Source organism: Echiichthys vipera (genome assembly GCF_963691815.1).
Source record: "Echiichthys vipera genome assembly, chromosome: 17".
NCBI classification, from domain to species: domain Eukaryota; kingdom Metazoa; phylum Chordata; class Actinopteri; order Perciformes; family Trachinidae; genus Echiichthys; species Echiichthys vipera.
The window spans coordinates 13,030,606-13,053,058 of NC_139842.1; the positions used below are offsets into that span (position 1 = coordinate 13,030,606).

Genomic DNA, 22,453 nt, shown 5'->3' on the forward strand with positions numbered 1-22,453 from the left:
CTAAAATCCCACCTTTACACCTCCCACTTACCAAAGTGATAACGAAAGTGCTATTCTCTTCGATTCAAACTTTTTTTTAACATGCAGAAAAAAAGTGTTAAGTATTTACATCATGTTTGTCGAAAACTGTATCAACAAATTTAAATAATTTATATATGTTAAGAGAGGTTGCATAAGAACTCTCCAATACTTAACACTGCTCCTCTAATATTGGAAAAATCGTTTTAGGTTCTGTGACCCATGCACTGCCATGTTTCTGCAGGCTTGTTTAAACTACTGTATACTTCATTTTTGCATCTAGCAGGCATTTAAATCTAATAAAACAATAACTGATTGTGGCTAATGATGCTTTTCTGGACTTCATATCTTTGTATACAAAATGGCAACATCAACAAGTAAGACATATTCCCAAATATCCACAGCTGAATCATGGAAATGCTTGGATTGAGTTTATGCTGGTGAGCTAAACTGGCTCCAAAGAGCCCACTGAATTACTGACAGTAAAACTGAATCATGGACAGAACACATCACTACATTAAATTAACTTTCATCCATACGCTGACCAAGGCGACGACATTTTAAATGGATGTGAGAAATAAATAGCTTGTATCTTGCAAAAGACCACAAATTCCCTTCACGATAAAATAAACACAAAAGGTAATGCAAAGGAAAGTGTCCAATTCAATGTTTGGGTTAAAATACCATGAATCCACAGTTTATGGAAGAAAATGTCCATTATTAGGTTAATAACTAAGGAGTGCGGCGTCTAACTTTTGCAAACTATAATCTGGGGCTACATTAACAGGTGCAGAAGGAAGTGGATGAGGAAGCGGGACATACAAAATGGAGTAGGGCAGTGAAATGAGTGCAGGGCAACACATTGAGGACGAAGACTGGGAGGTTTGAGAGTGGAGATACAGAAGGGCAAAAAGATTTATACCTCGCTGGAGCTGACTCCTTATCTATGCCGGACCAGATATGAACAGGAGTGATACACGCACACACACACAGACACACACACACACACATAAATACACACACACACACTCAGATACAGAGAATGACCAGGGCAGGGTTTAAGACCTGCAGCAGCCTGTGCTCTTCATCTCCTTGTTGACGTACTCCTGGAGCTTAAACTTCTCACTGGGATCCTTCACAGACCGGTGCTTCAGCTCCCTGAGACAAAGGAAGGAGATAAAATGAGGTTAAATAAAACACAACCACTAGAAATACTACAAACGATCAGATTCTGCCCTAAGTTGCCCCAAAAAACTTGGGAATCGGTAATGTAAGCACAACATTTCTACGATGCATTGTTTTTTTTTTAGATAGAGTACATAATAACACTGAGAATGGTTTTAACAGTGAAGTAGGAACAAAAGTGTATTTTCACAATTATTGTACTTAAGTAGAAATTTGAGGCACTTGTAATTTACTTGAGTATTTCTATTTTCTGTAACTTTATACTTGTACTTCACTACATCCCTGAGGCAAATATAGTTGGTTTTACCCTACTACTTAGCTGACATCTTCTGTTTCAAATTACTTTGGCAACTTGGTTTAACAATACATAATAGTATGTATATTTATAAACAAATAAATCTAAATCTACATTTTTAATGCTGGACTTTTACTTGTAATAGTATTTCTACAGTGTGGTATTTACTTCAGTAAAATATCGGAATACTCTTTCTGCCACTAGGAGATCATGTCATGAGGGAGAAAGTAGATGTGGAAAAACAATCACACACATTATTTTTCCTAACTGAGAATTTAAAGGTAAACTAAGGTAAAAAATGTTTATGTTGTTTAATGGCAGTAAATGCTGTCATATCCCTTCATCTTCATAGTCTAGTATGCCAATATTTAGTAGATTATAACCCTCTTGATGTCTCTTGCAGAGATAATGACACTCACTTAGCCACAGCGGTGAAAGCCAGCTCTACATTGAGACCTGACCTGGCGCTGGTCTCCATGAAGGGAACTCCAAACTCCTGCAGAGTCAAAGCAATAATGGTTATTGGAGATGTTAATTTTTTATGCCCAGGTGACTCAAACATATGTGTGAAAACAACAGGGTGTTGCTTGGATGAATAATTATATAGAGGTTTACAGCACAATAGTGAGTTTACTTTGGATAAATCCAGCATAGTTGTGATAAGTTTGTCCCTCTCTCCTTTTCCTCTGCAGGGGAGTTTGTCTCAGCCCACAGTGATGATAACAGATTTTGCTGCCTTTATTCCCTCCCAGGCCGCGCCTTAAGTTACTTAGTGGCACTTTATTGCCCCCACTTCTCGGGAGAATCGCTCGGCTGTCTGCCATTTGTTTTGTGTGCCGTGCTATGAAGCAACAGTCAGGGAGATGGATAAAAGGGAATATTTTCTTTCAGTTTCAGTACTTAAAGGTGAATGATTGTTCTTCAGAAAGTCATAGACCTTTTATGGATGATGACACACCAGGCAGGAATATATAGAGGAAATACAAATGATCAAATGTTAACTATGTAGAGGAGGGCAACACCTATGAGGTGACCTTTCTTTGTCTTACCTATGTTTTTGGTGTGAAGGTGGTACATTTTCCTCACAGAGCAGAAATAAATCTTTGAGAAGAGATCTCTGGATAATCCCACCTTTCTTTAATCTTCATAATCTTTTTTTTTAATCTGCCATTGAAATTGAATCAGCAATACCCATACCTTTGGAGAATTACACAAAATTGTTGCTTTCATTGGTAACATAAGAGGCAACGATTACACTAGAATTAAAAGATGTGTTGAAAACTTGGTTATGTAGAGTGGAGATTCTCAGATTTGTCTGTGAAAGTTCTCAATAATTCACCTTTGCCAGCCTCTCGCCATCTTCTCTCTTCACCACCCTCTCATGAGTGGCATCAGCCTGGTGAGACGAGAAAAACATCGTAAGGCACTTGAGCATCGTTGTGCTAATGCCTCAACACACCTCCCCCACCCCCACCCCCACTTGCTGTGCAGATCTTCTCGCCATTTGTCCACAGTTTACAAGCCCTTCGTGGTGTTAAGATCTGATGCAGCTAATGAGTTAAGATTGACTCTGTCACTCCACATCAGTGCTAATTAAGCATTGATGTGGAGTGTGGGGGACTGACAACAAGACAGCGGTCCAAGACACAGACATCTGTTCTCTGTTCAGAGAGGGATGTGAATGTCAGTTATAGAAAAAAATGTGCAAAACTGATATTTGCAAAGTAGCTGGCTGGTTAAGATGTTGTCAGATGTTTGTAAGCTTGAAATTAATAAGAATCATTGTACTTTTAGAAATATCAGGTAAATAGTCACCAATGATCAACTGGCTGACATGTTTTATTGAAGATACCAAAACAACCCTTTTTTCAAGTCACATTTTTACCTTTTTTTATTTAACAAAAGATAGAGCTAGTGATATTCTACATTTTTGTTACTGTCGTCAAATCCAATGAAAATACTGTAATCTAACTACCGTAAGTCAGTTTCTCAAAAGTTTTCAACTTCCCTGCCCTGTTCTAGACTAAAATAGTCTCATAAATATGTACTTTCAAATTTAAAAAAAGGCTTAAAAATGTCCTTAAATAGTTGGGCAGTATAGTTTTTATAACACATTATTCAAACAGGAGTAAATAGCGTGTTTGTTGAGGACTATTTTTAACTGTGGATAAATTGTGGAGTATTTACAGTAGTAGGATGCTGTATGTGGCAATGCTTCAAAATAAATGACAGTGCCAACGTTCACCGCAATGAAGTAATGTGTCAGCTGGTGCAGCAGTGTTGCTGAGTGATGTGTTTTTTAAATAGATTTTGGACAACAAAGGAGCTCTACATAACAGAGGAATAAGATATAGCAGTCCTTAGATACACAGACAAAGTCAGCAGCTACTTGAAAAATATAGAATATTGCTACACATGTCCAGATAATCATTTATTAAGTCAGAAGATGTCTTCTAAAAGACATCTAAAGAAATGCCTATGGTTGTGTGCTAGAAAAAAAAGTTTAAATGGTACCAACAAAATGAATAGTATCAAAGTGTGACACACAGCCCTAGGGTACATGTATCTCACGTATTTTCTCAAATATTTTCCCTGTCTTTCACACAATGCCTTGCCTTGTTTCCGAGCAGCATGAGCACCACATCCTGTTGGGCGTACTCATGGATCTCAGTCAGCCATGCCTGGCAACAAAACAGGACAAGGAGAAAAAACAAGGAAAGAGAGAGAGAGGAGAGAGATAAGGAGAGAGAGAGAGAGAGAGAATGAGAGAGAAGACAAAGGAGCTGTTAGACAAGCAGGAAGACATCATGAGTGTGAAAACCTAAAATCTTGTTCCGTCAACCTGAGATAAGACTCAGGAAAGAAGAAATATGTAGTAAACATAAAAACATTCAGGAAGAAAAAAACCTTGTCTGGGACTTGTCAAGGACGAGCCTGAGCATTAAATTGAATAATGAAGAAGAGGAGAGTGAGAGTGACTGCGGCATTTAGAAGAGGAAAATGGGTAAAGGAAGAAAAAATCTGAAGGACGAGGAGATACAATGGATAAAAGCAAGAAATAGCATATAAGAAAGAAAGATGCCGCAAGAAAGAGAGTTACTGTAGAAAACTCTCCTCAGTTTAATTAACACTGTTCCATCCCGCCTTAACTTATCTAACTAAGGTTTGTACACAGGGGAAAGATAAAGCTTTACAGGCAAACAAATAGCACTTCTGACTGTATGCGCTCTGACAGTACCTGAACCATCCATCCTTGCTTAGTGAGCATTTAATCAGCTCAGACAGACACCTGCAAACCCCTCCTGCTGAAATAATATCCTTCGTCTCAGCACAAAGCTTAATTGTACCCACAGTGAATTACTCTACATTGGATTTCTGACTGGCTGGTAATCAATTCACCTTTCCTTCAGGAGTCCTACTCCGTTGCTGTTTCTCTTCTGACAGCTCCCCTGTAATTAATTCTGGTGATGACTCTGTGTTTGTAAAGGGATTTCACTGAGGTCACCTCCAGCCAAAGGTCACGTTAAATAACAGGAGATGAGATAGGCAATGTGTTGACACTGCTGCGTCTGAATAACTGAGTAGATAAGTATATGCATGTAATGGATCAAAACATAAATAATTAAGAATTTAAACCTTCATTGTCCTTTTTGCTGTCTGTAGCATCTTTAAATGTCTTTAAAAATCTGTTCTCTAATTTTGATCTCCAGTGTAATCCGTAAGAATTGCGACACGTTGTTTGTAGCGGCCTCTTTGGCGGTAAGATGTAACTACAGAAGAGCCTGATCTTTCAGAACCCTCCATCTTGTCACGTTCACGGTTGCTATTTGAGTTTTTCTTTTTTTTTTTCCCTTGGGAAAACTTTATTGACACAAATTCAACTCTTTACTTCCAGTCCGTCCCCTATATGTTACCCTCACACACACACACACACACACACACACACACACACACACACACACACACACACACACACACACACACACACACACACACACACACACACACACACACACACACACACACACACACACACACACACACACACACACACACACACACACACACACACACACACACACACACACACACACACACACACACACACACACACACACACACAGACATTCCTATTACACTTCTGCCCATACTACAAGCCTGTCTCACAAGTTGGAAGTTCCCGATTTTTGATTATAGGTGAACGCAGCATAACTGGCAGTGACAAGCTTTACCACCCGCAGACCATCAGCTGTCAGCGCTGTTATCAACATGGTGGCGCATTTGAATATAGGGAGGGAATGTCACCACAGACACACAGACTGGAATACTCGGCAAAGAGGCAAGTAGAAGTGCTTTCATTAGTGGGTTATATGATCAATCACCATTGTTTTAACTCATTGTTTGATAGATAGTAACTTACAGATTGTATCTTCAAATCATATAAACACGTTTTAGTAGAAACCCAAAAACACAAGAATGAACCTGAAACCGAGCATATGTCCCCTTAAAAACCTTCTCCCAGCATATGTGTATATATATGTCATCCAAACTTCCCACTTCCAAACTCTGGAGCTTAGCCTTCACACAGTCGACTCCACATCCAACAGAATGATGAATGGCCCTATAGGCTCACATGTTTACCATTGCATGACCATTGCTCACACACGCAGGTGCTTATAAATAAAATATCTGCATTCCAGTCAGCTATCTCCCCATTATACTGCAAACTGAACTGATTCAGTAAGTCATTCACTTTCATAAAGGCTGATAAAATGCTTATTGCTCATAATAGACAAGACATTTTATTCTAAATCGTTTGTTAGTTCTGAACAGTGTTCAGAAGGGAAAGAAACAGTGAAACTACAAAGAGAAGGAAAACATTTACACTAAGACTTAAGTTTGACTAGTTTTCTGACCTTTAATTTAGGTGACGTAAACTAAACTTTTTACTAATGCTGCTAATAATAGAGTAATGGTAAATGGACTGTTACTTATATAGCGCCTTTTTAGTCTTCTGACTACTTTCATACTTGTCACATTCACCCATTCACACAGATGGCAGTGGACATCTACATACCATCTGATCTAATCTAAGCATTCAGGCCACATTCACACACCCATGAGTGCACTCGGGGTTCAGTATCTTGCCCAGGGACACTTCGGCATGCAGACCGGAGGAGCCGGGGATCGAACCGAATCTCTCGAATAGAAGAAGACCCGCTTTTACCTCTGAGACACAGCCGCCCCCAGTAATAATAATAATGAGTTACAGTTATAGGAGCTATTTAGAAAGTACGATTCTGCGTACCACACACATCATTATGTTTTGTAACAAATGCAGGCTTGTGCACACACCATTGCATTTTATTAATAATATATATATATTTATTATTATTATAACTGTTATATAGGATAGTCCCCTCTGTATAAGAGGAGATAAATGCACATTTCTATTTACTGCCAACACATTGTTAGGTAAACTACCAACTTATATCTTCAGCCTTTTATTTCATACCAGCAACTATAGCGCTAGATCTACAGATTGGATTATTTAAAATGTCCCCAGGGTGTGCTGTCTTCATGTTGTTTCACTTGTGTTGCAATTATGTATTTTATGTGTTGTTGAACATGTGAAATTGTTTTTATGCAAAACCTATCTTGCTTTCTTGACCAGGAGTACCTGGAAGAAGAGATCTTGCATCTCAATCTCAGTCCTTCCAATCCTCTTGTCCTCTTTATTGTGTTGCCTTGAAATCAAAGCTTAATCATGTTTGCAATTTGACGTGCTTTGGATTTTAATGAGGTTTAAGAGACCAGACGTTGGCCAAGAGTTTCTTTAATAAGACAGTGCGCTCAACCTGTGGGTAGAGCTGATTGAGAGGAACCTTTAAAGACGTTTAGAGAGAGGTCTGGCTGAGCCCTCTGCTATTCTGAGATAGCTGGGAAAAGATTGGGTTGGTTGCTTGGGTTTGCATCACCAGTGCTCTTCAACATAGTGCTGAAGGGGCGAAATACTACTAAGGAACATTTTGCATCTGGATAATTACCCGCTTCATGCATAATTCAAGTTTTTGTCAACGTTTCCCATTATTCACATGTTGCTCAGTTACGTCAACTGTTCAATTATGTGCGCCCTTTAAAAATAGCCTGTATGAGGCAACCATACAATCAAATTAACATTAACATATTCCTGTGTACGTTTGCAATAGAAGGTTATTGTTCATCTACCTCTGAGCGATTCTCTCCACATGCTGCGACAACCATTGTGTGAACCATAGCTTGAAATTAGATAATTCAGTCCCTCCCCCCTTCATTGATTCCAGATGATGCCACTATGATGATGTCACCTATAATAGTCGTCTATTATCTTTTCATCACAGGAGAGGAAAGACTTGATGTGGAATGACACGACAGCAAAAATGGATTAAAAAGTGATTTAGACATTTTAGACAAAGGAGAGGAGAAAGATATGTTAGACAAATACAAATACATGCAAGTGGACTCTAAAAAGTATTCCAGGTTATAAAAAAAGAGTTGGCTGCAAAAGACTTCGCGGTAGGAAAACAGACTTCCTGTATAACACATATCTACTCAGTGAAAGAGACCCCCTTCATTGATTCCAGATGATGCCACTATGATGATGTCACCTATAATAGTCGTCTATTATCTTTTCATCACAGGAGAGGAAAGACTTGATGTGGAATGACACGACAGCAAAAATGGATTAAAAAGTGATTTAGACATTTTAGACAAAGGAGAGGAGAAAGATATGTTAGACAAATACAAATACATGCAAGTGGACTCTAAAAAGTATTCCAGGTTATAAAAAAAGAGTTGGCTGCAAAAGACTTCGGTAGGAAAACAGACTTCCTGTATAACACATATCTACTCAGTGAAAGAGACTCCAGTTTGGAGGAAGTGATAATTAATGAGTAAACAAACTCGCATAAATAAAGACACCATGACGAACAGCTCACAATTGAGAGCCATTGCGTCTCTGTGAAAGGGCTGAACAAACGGTGACATCCTGTTGTCAGTATCTCATCTGTAAAATGCAAAGAAGGCTTGACACATGAGGGTCTGGATTGCTGTGCAGTGTAGCAGTATTTTTTACGTCTCATCTTTGTCACTCACTTCACATTTACTCTTGCAGATGGAGATGACGGAGGAGCGTTAATAATGTTACTGGCATTTCCATCCAGCGCAGCTTACCATGCTCACAAAACTTAGATCAAACTGTCAAACTAGGCAGCGCGGATCAAATTTGAATCAAGATTATGCGCCAACTGTTGTTCAGTCATTTTGTTCCCCTTATAAGTTGTAGGTCTATCTTAATCCGCACTGAGGTATTTTGGTCTGCAACGTTGACCCTTTACAAACCAAAAATGAACTGAGAGGGCCCAGTCTAATGAAGTTTAGTTAAAGTTCAATAAGGAAGACTCTCTTTGCGCTCTCATTCATCGGGATTCTCTCTCTCCTGCACTCTCTGGCTTTAACTCTATCTGCTATGGGCGTTCACTCAGCAAACCACATTTTGCCACGGCCTCATCTCTTATCTTGGCTGCAAAACATCTGTGCTTCTCTTTTCTGCTATAATTTCAGTACAAACTGATACAACCCTCCCTCCACCTCTTCATCTCCAGTCAGTCATTCTCCACATCCCATCATTCAGATCTTCAGCCAGTTTGCTTCACCTTCTCACCATCACCAGTGACCCCAGGGGGGAAATTCTTAAACTGATCATAATCAACTAATAGTCCTGTGATGCCAGGCTAGAACCACAGGGCTTCAATCAACTGAAAGCCAGGATTCAAATAGTCTAATATTCTCAGTGGCCATGACTGTAGGAAGTGGGCTGAGTAAAAAGTTAAAGATCTTTCATTCAAGACTAAAAACAGGATCTCTGGCCAAATGCTCAGAAAGCCAAACGTCAATGACAACATGGCGTGGTGGCAGAGGAGGTAATACATTCCTTGTGCAGCTCTGGTGAATTAAAATGTCAGTTTGAATGTTTGTACAAAATTTGCAAGTAACCTGTTGAGTCAATGTTGAGTCAACAAAATGAGAAGAAATTGATTGCTATTTGCACTAAAATATTACATTTTATAAAGCTAAAATACCATATGCACCGCTGAAACACATGCTGCCTGCTAAACAGTAGAAGTAAGAGATGATAACAATGGCAGGAGAAAGAGGCCATGACAAAGCCTGAGATGTGACAGAGAGAGAGAGAGAGAAAAGGCAGCAAGATGGAGAGACAGAAAGTAGCAGTGAAAGACAAGACAAAGGATCTGTATCAGAGGGGAAGGAAGATAAAAGCCCAAGAAGACAGAGGCTGGCAGCTGCGTCGTGACATTGGTGAGACAAGTTGTCACTGGCATGTGAGGGTACTTCTGATGTTGCCTGTTTTCCTTTTGTTGTCACTGAGATGAAAAAGCAGGGATGTGTCCTGATACAAGACTAGTCAGGTTGGCTGATGGTGCAGGAATACTTAATTTTTTTTCTCTCTGAAAAACTGGGTTGTTGTTTTGAAATGTATAACAGGCAGAGGTGGAAGTAATGACTTTCATTTACTTATGTATTGTATTTATTTCCTGATCCTGTTTGTTGATCTTTATTGAACAGATTAATTTCCACAACAGCAGGAACGTGTGTGTGTGTGTGTGCGTGCATGGTTTCAAAGGGTAACATATAGGGAACAGACTGAAAGTAGAGAGGTGAATGTGTTGATAAAGTTAACAGAAGAGCAAAAGAAATAAAAAAGTCAACATGCATAGCGACCATGAATGTGACTAGATGGAAGGCCCTGAAAGGATAGACTCGCCTGCAATTACATCTCACCGCCATGAGGCTGCTAGAAACAAAGAGTACCACTTTGAGTTTTTTATCAAAAAGTTAAGTTCTGTTTTATTTCTCAAGTTTATAAATACAGTTTAAAAAAAAAAAAAGCTTTGCTGCTTAAATATCCCACTCTTGTGACTCTGGTTTAATTCATGCTACATCCAAAACACACCTATGTTTAATTACGATACTTAATACAACCCCTTTGCCCCTTGCACCAGACTTTGCTTTGCTCTGCTTTGAATTGTTTTCATATTTCCCTCAAAACAATGCCCAGAAAAATTTGAATGATTACTCCTCAAATTTCCCAATGTACTCTAGGTACTGACCAAAAATAAATGCTTTCCTTATATTTTTACTTACTATACTATACTATAGAACCTCTTTGCATCCTATTAAAGCTCAGGCCATTCTTTGCTGAATACTATTATGTGACTATAATACCTCAGTGAGCCTTAGAGTGTCTTTCTACATGACCCAACTTTTCCTCTGTTGCACTTTTGTCTAAGCAGATTTGCTATGGGTGACAATGCTATTCTTGCAAAGCTTTGATCAGAGAATTACACCAACAGAGAGAGTGGAAAAGTCTACTTCCAACAGGCACAGTCAGACTGAGCCAACCCAGAGGAGCGCAGAGAGAAAGTAGGACTTCTCCCCTGAGACAAAGATTAAGCTCTGTAAGGCAGATGAGCTAAACAGTGTCACTGTCTGGCATATGAGAAAGACACAGAGAAATCCTGTCACACTCGGTGCTGTGTGTATTAACATGGAGGTACAGAGTCAGTCGCGCAGAAAAAAACCCAACAACCCCCGCTCCCCCCCAATATTTGATTTAAATCAAAACCAGGGTTTATAATCTTAGCATTAGCATTTTCAGATCTGCTGTTGACATTTGTGGAAGTACTTTGTGCGTGTTTTCTTCTGCAGGTTTTAAAACACATGAGTAATCAAGTCCCTTCTTTGCTATAAAACTACACTTCATGAAAGAACTAAAAATAACGATGAAGACAACAGCCTTGTAAGCTGATTTCTGTGGCCTGACAGGGAAGAGAAAAGCTTTTATGTTTATCAAAGAAGCTGATGCGTCTTTCTGCTAGCAAACATGGTTGTGAGACATGTGTGGATGACTGATGTGCATTGAAAAGCTGTAGTCAGAGAGTCAGATGCGTATAGAGGAACTATTCTCCCTTCTCTCAATGCTCTCCATTTGTTTACATGCTGATGAAGCTGAGAAAATGCACCCATAACCCTAAACCTTTGTCATTTTCTGTCTGTGCCAGAAGTTTACGCCTTTATGAGCGAATAACCCTGATAAAAAAACTTTACATGCGGATTCTTTGTTAAGTGGAAAGTTGTTAATTCATGGGTAATTGAGAGTATCGGGCTACACTAAACACAAAACTAACACTGGCTGAAAAGACTTGTAACTAAAGGTAAATATTTAACATTTTCTCCTTGTGATTAATAAAAACAACATTCTGATAACACAGATTTCAAGTGAATAACATCATTGCTTTGCTTCAAGGAAAACGTCTAAGGGTTCTTCATCTGTTTAAGTCCCTTTGTTGGGATTCAGCCTGGCCCCTTGAGCAAATGGCACAAAAGTAAAAGAAACACGTTGCTAAAGGAAGAAAAAAACACAGTTCAGCTGAGGATGATCCAAGGTCAACTAACAGCGTTTGCAGATGAAGATCTTTTCTTTGGAGAAAAGAAAATATTATTTAACTATGCCTGGGTTTCCAAGTTTCTGCCTCTACTATTTAAAGGTAAATTTTCAAAAGGATCATACACTTTTTATAAAATGTGACTCACTTTTTGCTTTTTAAAGGGTCTTATGGTACAGTGTATCTTAGCTCATGCCTAATAATGTATACTTGCTATAGGTTTAACAGCTGACTTTCCCTACATACTAACACCAAGCTCCACCTCTTTTCTCATTTTTGGATTAGCCAGGGAGTTAGGCGGAGCAGGTCCTTCAAAGAGGACGACGGCTGGGGCCGCCCATATTGAGCTTTATTTTGGCTCAAGAGAAACCTATGGGGGACATAACGGCAACTATGTCCATATTTTCGACAGTCTATGGTCAAAACGACATGCATGACAGTGAGAAAACGGAAGTGAAAGACCAATTATGCGTTTCATTTGTAGCAAGTCAAGAGATAACTTAAATCAGTTCACAATCCCTGTCAGAGCAAGCCAGGACATCAACCTTAATAATGGATTTCTATTCCTCAGAGTTATGAACGACTGAATATTAAAGAGAAAATCAATAATTTAAGGCACTCAATATATTACAAAGGTAAAATAATGGAGTAGTTAAAATGCCAAGTGCCAGCAAAATGGAGATTCGCCGTGGGCAGGCTGAAAGGTCTAACCTGCAAATGTGTCACTTTTTCACATTTTCTTTTGAATAAATAGATCCACGCGTCACCAAACCTCATGGATTTAGATGCAGAGGTTCTTGTGTGCCAGGTTTTGAGACCGGTGCACATACAGAGTCCTCATTATCATGATATCCTCTGTGGCATCTGTGCCAATTGTTTCCAGAGACATGTACTATGTGTCAGAGGGGTGTGTGGGGTTCGGCGCCTTCCTGTCAATCAAACTGATATCTTGTCAGTCCTCATGTCAGTCCTTGTAAACACAATTTCTCGCTTTGGAATATGCTTTTTTTGTCTAAAAGGAGCTTCAAATCTTGGAAGAAAAAAACATCTTTGTTCATATCAAGTGCATTCATTGTCTCTAGAGATATGCTTTTTGAACATTTCAAATTTGAGATGGATACAACAAAGGTCATGATAAAACAGAGAAGAAGAAAAAAAGTGTAGAAAAGCTAAGCAAACACCTAAAGTCATGTATAGACTTTAGTGACTTTGATACATTGATACAGTCACCCTGAGTGGGAGGAGGGTGACCTCTGCTGAAAAACCTCTTCTTCTTTCATCTTGTGTTTCTACTTTGGTTGAGATGAACCTAACAATGTCTTAGATGCGGTGTTAATGTCTTGACATGCTGCAGGCTTATTAACACCACTGACACCAACCTGATTCTGGTACAAGCTGCAAAAACACACACTGTAGCTGCAGTACACACCAAACTTTCACAGCAACTTCAATTTTATGGTTCTATTTTTTACATTTTACCGTATGTAAGCTTTTAAATGAGGTTCAGACCAACTGAGACAGAAAATCCCCTTGTCTTTAGGTTATAATAAACTCGAAAAGGAAATTATATAAATATGTTGTTCATGTTTATTGTATTTTTGCCTGTTTTCCATTCTCCTTACCAACTTTTGGGATATTTATGTTTCATATGAAATTAAATGATTAGTCAATTAATCGATTAGTTGATCGACAGCAGATTAATGACCAACAATTCTCATAATCCATGATAATCATCAAGGTAATTTCTCATGAAAAAATGGCAGAAAATACTATTTTCAGCCTCTGAAATATGGAGATTTTCCAGTTTTCTCTGGTATGATATATTAATATTAAACTGAATATCTTTGGGTTTCGAACTGACAAAACAAGACATTTAAAGAAATCCCCTTGGGCTTTTTTAGAATCTGGGATAGACATTTACCCCTATTTTCTGTCATTTTATAGACCAAATGATTAATCGATTCATTTAGAAAATGAGTGTTAGTTGCAGCCCTGATAGATTTTGATTTGTTAGATAAAGAAGTACTCAAAGTGGGGGACTAGTGAAGGACAAAAAAACCCCAAGAAAAGTCGACATCCATATAGTGGCTCTGTGAGGCTGGAGCCACAGCTTACAGTACATCAGAATGCTAACATGCGAACAGATACAACACTAAACTGTTGATGCTAAGCAAATATAGTGTTTACCATGTTCATCATCCTAGTTTTGCATGTTGGCATCCGCTAACATGATAATAAGTGGCTGACAGATATTCAGTCGTAAACAAAGGTATGAGACAAATGTTTTACCTGATAACAGGGCTGGATTGAAATGCATTTTCATATTCTTTCACACAAAATCTACAATATCCTTCTGTTTGGATGATGAAAGGATAAAATGCCATAGTAACCATCACAACAAAAACGATGATGCCTTTGCATTTGTTCATGCCAGATAAAAAACAAAGGAGTGACAGAAAAACAGAAAGCTTTTGTTTATACACTGGATTTTGTGTGTGTTCTGTGAAAGATTAACAATATTTGTCTTCGAGCAACTTGTGTCAAAGAGCAAAAACATATCACAGTGATCCAAAGTGCAAGTCGGGTGACAAAGGGAAGGTGTAATATCTGCAAACAGAGGGGGACAAGAAGGTATTCAGAAGTGGGTTTTAGAGGGCTCAGATATTGTCCCAGGAACTGCAGTGTCAATAGTTGCTCTGACAAACAGGAAGTATGATCCAGAAACAGACAAACAATAGCGGAGATGATTGGATGAAGACACCGTGCAGGACCCTGGCTCCCGGATTATCTGACAAATTTGTGTCACATTTAAAATGTTTTTTTGAAAAACCTCAATGTAATAGTTACTTGGCGTATAGAGTTATAAGAAAAAAACAAAAACAAAAAAAAAAAGCAGAAAAGACTCATTTTGCAGAAAATTTCTTGAAATGCTCTGTACTCATGGTTATTCCAAAACAACTTTTTTTTCCAAACTGGCACGCCTTGAATATTTCTTCTTTACAGACAGCACTAACACCTTCAGCACCAGCGCACGGTAGAAGTTTGTCTTCAGGGCTTTCTGCCAGAAATCTCTTGGTTAAGGTTTAAATAAAACCTTTCCGGCAAAAAGCCCTGAAGACTGAATTCTTTCGTGTGCAGAGTACTGGGTTGCACCAGCTGTGTAAGTTCTCTCTTAGGTTAGAGTCGACATCAGAAGCTCAGTAATTTAGCATGACTAGATGTTCCCGTTATTAACACAAATATTAAACAAAAAAAAATACACAAAACAAAATAACAACGATGCTAAAGGTGTTGCTCGGGAGAGGGACGTCTGGAATACCTGCTTGGCCTGCTCTCCCTCCGACCTGGTCCCATATACGTGGACAAAAATGAATGGATGGACTTTAATGACATATTAACCACTGAACTGGACCTGTGGTCAAGTCATAACTAAGGCAAATGGCTAATCAAGAATCAAAGATAGAGTTCCATCACCATGCTTATCAAGCACATTGTAGACATCCTAGTGAGCTAGATCGATATTGAACTGCAGTATATCGATAAATTGGATTACTGTGTTGCAAGATGGTATGCAATTGATGACGAAGTGATGCTGTGTAGCAGAAAAACCATTATGGAGTATAATTCTGTGACATTTTATGATTTACATCTAACCTAGGGGGATGTGAAACTATTTAGTCGTTACTTAGAATTATGTTGTATCTCCGTGGTGTAACCGCTTTTATTTTTTATTTGTAATGCATAAATCACAAGTTAGTAATCATTTACTAACTGGGCTAAGGGGCTGCAGTCCATTAAACAGATTTTAAGGTAATGGGAGGGCAAACAATAGAACAATAGGGCACTTTAATATATGAAAAAGCTGTCTTTGATTTCTTAACAGTTCATGGTGCTTTTTGATGCTGAAATTAGAGATAGAAAGACATTGGGAAAATCACATTTTCATTCTGAGTGGGTCTAAGTGGCTTTGACCTATCATTCCCATTCATAGGTAAATCGCTTCCTTCTGCAGAGGCACATAAAAGGCGCTTTTCTGGTGAACAGATAGAAATGCTGTGTTATGTTACAAGGAGCTGTGAAATGATGGAGAGAAGATCACCTTCCTCTTTCCACAAAACTCCACAAAAGAGGGAATAAAACATGTGCAACAAGGACAAAGAAAGAGGAGATTCATCTTTTCCCCAACATCTATTCTGAAGTTATTTTCGATAGAGCTAGTCATACACCTTTACCATGAATCCATCCGCCGAAGGCATTCTTATATATTTTATTCCTCCCAGGAAATTGAATTCCTCCAACAACAAAAAGCAGGAAGGCAATAGGACATCTTCATTTAACCTGCTGTGTTGAAGTGTGTGCATATAAGTGTCCCACTGGTTTTGTCATTTTGCCCCTGACATTAAAGTAAATGGAAATGTTTACAAAAAGCAGCTGAACGCCGTCACTTTGTCTCTGCAGGACTGCGCTCCACTGACTTCATCATATATGACCACACTCAAGGACAGGCAGTAATCTACTGAAGCAATGCAGCTGACAGACTAATAATGTATCACGCAGGGGACTGAGAGGGTAATGAATGAGGATCACTGTGTGTCACTCCCTCACTAACTTGTGTGGAACCTGATGGTACAGAATAATCCATGACAGGGCTCTGTTAGAGGATTTGAGGACATTAGGGGCTCAGCTTGGACCTCTGTAGGATTTCTATCTATTGTGATGCTTTTCCATGCACTCTGGCACCATATTTATCATGAGCTGAACATAGTTGATTCTTCTTTCTGTCTTGATTACCCTAGAGGTCACAACAGGCTCACTACAATGAAATGGCTTATTTGGGGACTAGAGTTTCAGCTTTCTTTTCAACTGTTTAGGGACCCCAGTATGCAGAAAAGTTAAAATACTCATTTATCACAATTGTACGGCACAATTCTGCCAGGAATTAGTGTGGAGCAGGCATATCAGTAAAGAACAGACTTGTGGGCACCCATAGAACCCATTTTCATTCAGATATCTTGAGGTGAGAGATCAAGGGACCCCTTTGAAAATGCCCATGCCAGTTTCTCCCCTCACCAAACTTTAGCCTAACTTTGGAGTGTAATTTAGCCTCCTTCCTGACAGACTAGCATGGCATGGTTGGTACCAATGGATGCTTTAACTCTAGCTTTAAACAGTGTTCACTACAGTCTCTGAAAGAAGGTGGGTCGGCGGAAATTGCCTACGCGAGTAAATATTTTGGGAGCAAAAAAGATTGCTGTTGCTGAAGAAAAAAGACCTGTGGCAGAAACCCCATAGGCCATAACAAACCCTATGGGGTATGTTATGTTATGTTTCCAAACACAGAACTTGCCTCAAAAGGATTTACTTCTAAGATGCCAGTCTCCACTGATTATAAATGAATAGTATTTGAATTCATATCACTGCATTATTTACTGACACTTTCTCTCATCACCATCTGGCGTAGTGGTGCCATGACATTTAACAGCTATGAGGCAGGCAGGTGGCCATTTCATTTGAAGCCAGTCCATGCCTCGGGGACAGACAGAGAGAGATGAATGAAGGCGCACAGATGAAGGTTTCATCTCTCTCATTGCTTTTATCTGGTTTCTATTATACAGACACGTAAGAATGATCAAGCATTAGGCAAGCATCAGCACGTGAAGACACACAGACGTAAGAGCAATTGCAGCTGCAAAATAATACAACATTTAACAGTCAGCATCAAAGCCAGACTGTTCAGTAAGAATCATTTTATTATATTTATAGAGAATGCATCTATCCCAGGTTGGAGCTACAGTATAGATCGGCACAGTCAATATGAAACAGCAGGTTTGTGTCTCATGAGACTGCTTGACTTGGATCGGGTCTGAGCGCTGATCAATTCTAATGTTTTAAGAACGCTGTGGGGATTTAAAAGGTTCAGCTACAAAACAGCATGACTGGAGCTGGTGGCTTGGCTCAAGAAACGTCAGCAGTCCAGCAAGTCGTTTAAAACTAAACGGCAAAATTTGTTATTGCCTTTAAAAATCATTACAAATAATCATATGACTGTTAGGGCTATGTTTAAAGCCGTTCCAATCAATATTTATTATTAACAATGAATGAAATGACTGTGTATTTCAAAGAGGATTGCTTGTAGGTATTCTGAAAGCAAAAGAGGCATCGGCATGGGGTGTTCATGTGAGCCGATCTGTACTGTTATGCATCATAGTAGCACAATTGTCAGTTGAGAGAAGGACAGAGGCGTGTGTGTGTTTGAAAGTGAGAGAGAGAGAGAGAGAGAGAGAGAGAGAGAGAGAGAGAGAGAGGAAAAGACAGTGGACTATTGCATGTCTCAATGTTTCTGTAATTTACCAATAACTAAGGCAGGTCAAAAAAGTGACAAGGCAGCGTTCAAAGTACCCTGTGTGTCATCCCACCCTGCTAACTGGCACTGTTGCAGCTATGTGACAGCAACAGATATGCCATCTTTCAGATTCTCGTCAATGGCAAATGATCCTAGCTTCAAATGACAGCACCACAGGAGCCAGGCTTCTTTTTAACAGGAGTAACTCAGACAAATGACTTGCAGCAGAGGCCTAAATTGAGTCTTCTGACAAGAAGACATTCATCACATAGCTAAATGGCTTGTGCATTTCTGCTACAATGGCTTACACTAACAAATACTGTACGTGCCATTGTGTATTATTTAAACAAAAGATTGATTCATGGCACAGACCATGAAACACCTGAGTAACTAACAGTCTCTGCTGTAAGCTAAAGCTTGAAATGCATGTGCACAAAGAAGAAAAAAAACTCAAACAAATCTGTAGATTTAAAGGAATTTCACTTATCTTTGAACCACTTCAAACTTAATTATACTACTCAAATGACAGAAGATGATATTTCAGATGTAGCAAGTCGGAGCATAAGATGAATTGTTCTGACAGAGTGTCTCTTGCTTTAAGTGCAAGTCTTTTTCCCTGAGATGATGGACAGCTCCTATGACGTTAATGCTTTGCTTGCCTAAATGTCTAGCTGGGGAGACAATAATACGCCGCAGAGAAAAGGTCTAAAGCGGAGGCGGAGAGAATGATTTGCCCTCTCGTTTCTTCCTCTCCTTCAGAATGGCATTCATCAACATTAGCGTTCATTAACATGAGTTAGTGCTCATTAGGCAGCGGTGGGCCAGCAGGCATCTGTAGCTTGCTGCCAGCATATCTCTTTGCTGTAATACAGACCAAATGAATGTGGATATGGAGTTGAGAAAGGTAGGAGGGGAGGCTTAGCAGGGAAGGAAAGGACTTGTCAAACTGTGTCTCCAAAAGATCACCCCAAATTTATCTCTGGAACATCCAAAACTCTTACAAATAACAAACCTCAACAGTCTGAGGTAAAACTGTTCCAATGCATAAATGAAAAGTAAGATACAGCAAACAATAATGTTTAGTCTTTTGGTATATTAGAGTGTGTATAGATAAAGATAGAAGAGATCGGCCGGTTCCCCCACATACCAAAAAAAACAACAACTCACTAATGACAGGACAGGTCCGGAACATCCTCATGTGAGTTGTGGGCCATGTTGAATATATAACAGGCTTTCAAATTTGCTGTAACACTTTGTCATGCAACAATAAAGTACAAACCAGAAACAAAACAAGACACCTTGGTCCTCCTAATACAATAAAAATAAAGAGGTCTTCTGGAATTTGTTTCAATTGGGCAAGTTTTAGTTGTTCTCTCATGTCAGCGAGTATTGGCTGTGTTTCGTGTAGTCTGGAGCCGATCCCAGCTGACATCGGGCGTGAGGCGGAGTACATCCTGGACAGGACGCCAGTCTATCACAGGGCACATAGAGACAAACAGGGACAGACAACCATTCACACCTTAGGGCAATTCTTAGAGTAATCAATTAACCTAACACGTGCATGTCTTTGGATTGTGGGAAGAAACCGGAGAACCCGGAGAAAACCCACGCAGACACGGGGAGAACATGCAAACTCCACACAGATGCGAACCTGGTACCTTCTCGCTGTGAGGCAACAGTGCTAACCACTACACCACTGCAATTTAATTTAATTTATCAATTTGTCCAATCTTAAGAAAAGGTGTCTCTGGGTACTTTCCATATAGAGTAGGCATAAACTACATTCTTTGATCGACAGAGACCCAACAAGTCCCTCATGAGCATACTGCAAGTTACGGCAACATCAGAAACTCAGACTTGCACACAGTGGCGATGAAAACCTTTATGGTGGGCGGGTGCCTCGAACAGCTGGGGGAGATATAATTCATGAGTTTCCCTTCAGGAAGACAGGACCTTCAGGGTTGGGATAGAATTACACAACACTATACTGTAGTTGACTGCTTAATCCTTCTTCTCCTTGATCGAATGTCAACAAATGTCCCAGTGTAAGACATCAGATCACATCGGATGGTGCAACTGAGGAACATTGAAGTTTCCATACAGCTCTTCTAATGCTATACTTCCAAATGTGCATAACAATATGTTTAAAGAGTCAACTACTTTGATACTAAACCATTTAGCCATTCATCAAGCAAAAATACCAGCTCTTGTGTCTGTTATATATAATTTTGGCAATCTTTGTATTTTTGTTGGACAAAATAATCAATTTGAAGTTGCCATCTCAGGCTCTGAGGAACTTTTGCCACATTATTGTGACAATATATAGACTAAACCAGACCATAATATTAGATAAACAGATCTTTTAGTTATAAGTTGGTGAAAATGAAAATAATCACAATGAAATAATGTTGCAGCCCTTCATTGGATTAAACAGAAGGTACATTCACATTGACGACGACCTTTTAATACTAATATATATCTAGTATTAGATCACACACTGAATAATCCAGGGCACAACAGCGTGACGGACAGTGTGTGTTACAGTAGTTGGCTGAAGTGGAGGCTTTTGGACAAAAACAGGGCCTGAAGCACTGTGTGTTGGACTATGAAGAGATAGGACAAAGGCTGAATGTCCTTTGTAGCACCAGCTCATCAGCGCTGGTGTATTTCCTGTACTCATCAGGAGCTAAAGAACAACCGTTTTCTTTTTTAATAATCTTGGAGGGAAGACGACTACATCATGTTTCTCTGGCAGAGACTGGTGACAAACAAACACCATCCTTCCCTTAACAACCCCAGATATTTCTTTTCCTGATGGCCAGTTCCAATTAAAGTGGTTGAAAATGGCCACCCCTCCTGTTGCAGGGTACATTCACTACATAGAGGGAAACAGCAGGTAAGATGACATTGAAGGTGATGGGTAATGGAGGAGATGTTTCTGAAAAGCTGCCGTTTTGAGTAAACTGGGGATGTTTTACAGCATACTAATACAATAGGATAAGTTGTGATCTTAGGTTTGTTTTTCCAAACAAAAAGAACACAACATATTTATTGATTATATAGTATTCGTTTTATTGATTGGAAGGATGCCCACACAGTTTGACTTCTCCTCTTTGCCCTTTCTAATCCCTGTGTTTATTTTTATTTCCTCTCTTGCTTCAAGGTATTATCTGTTTGTTACTGTACTTTCAGAGCTCGCTTTAGCTCTCTTGTGGATAAACAGAACAAACAAAAAAGGTCCTTAAGGGAGAAATCTAAGTGGCAAACTCCACAAAGCAACTTACTTATTTGAACAAAATACAACAATAAAAAGCCATTAGAGCAGTAACTGCATATTGTAATGTCTATGTGCATGATATATGACAAAAATAAAATCAATGAAATTCCTTGTTGGTGGGCTATTTTGCTCCCATGTTGAATTTTAATTTTTTGTTTGAATTAGCAGAAGCAATAAAGGGAATATGTCTGGGTGGCGGAGACTGGATGGTGGACCAACTGCATTGAAAAACCCTTTAAAAAAAGTTAAAGCATGTTAACGTCCAGGTTATGAATGAGTGCTCAGGGGATTTTGAATTGATTTTTTAAGTGTCATTCTGTAGAGACTAATAAAATCGAACTTAACTGAAGTGCTTCATAAAAGCCATTTCTTTTCAGTTTAATAAACTTGGACATAAGGTGCTTTGTGAAAAACGAAAGCAGAGGAGATACAGCTTCAGAGAAGGCAGACGGAACCCATCTCTTTTCTTCACGCAAAAAGCTGAACACTGACAAATCCACTTAACACAAGAGTCCAGTGGGCTCTCCACTGAAAAAAGGATGGAGAAAGAGACTGCTGATTAGTCCCTGAGGTCCAAATGACAAAGTTTTAACTAAAAGCTTACCATGCTATCCGTCATCCCGATCAGATTCCTATTTGTCCTGCTGTTTTTCTCTCCCCCTTTTGTCAGGATCACTCTCTGCTTGTTCAACCATCCGTCACATAGACAGACTTTGATAAAAAATGCGGACTAATGATGTCGCCAGGAATGACACCGACGATGAAGCTCAGCATTTTGCTAGTACAGAGCCGCATCATTCAGTGACATATGATATCAGATGTTACCGAGC

General features: G+C 39.3%; 1 protein-coding gene across 1 annotated transcript in view; it reads right to left on the reverse strand.

The window, feature by feature from the left end:
* Window positions 1-1,076: 1,076 nt before the first annotated feature.
* Window positions 1,077-22,453, reverse strand: part of LOC310960235 (ras-related protein Rab-26-like) — a gene marked incomplete at both ends in the record, with an annotated part of 47,732 nt that continues 26,355 nt past the window's right edge. Inside the window, 4 exons of the mRNA XM_083931865.1 lie at window positions 1,077-1,176; window positions 1,918-1,994; window positions 2,838-2,894; window positions 4,114-4,179. Coding sequence (XP_083787991.1) covers window positions 1,077-1,176; window positions 1,918-1,994; window positions 2,838-2,894; window positions 4,114-4,179 — 300 coding nt within the window. The remainder of the gene's footprint in view (window positions 1,177-1,917; window positions 1,995-2,837; window positions 2,895-4,113; window positions 4,180-22,453) is intronic.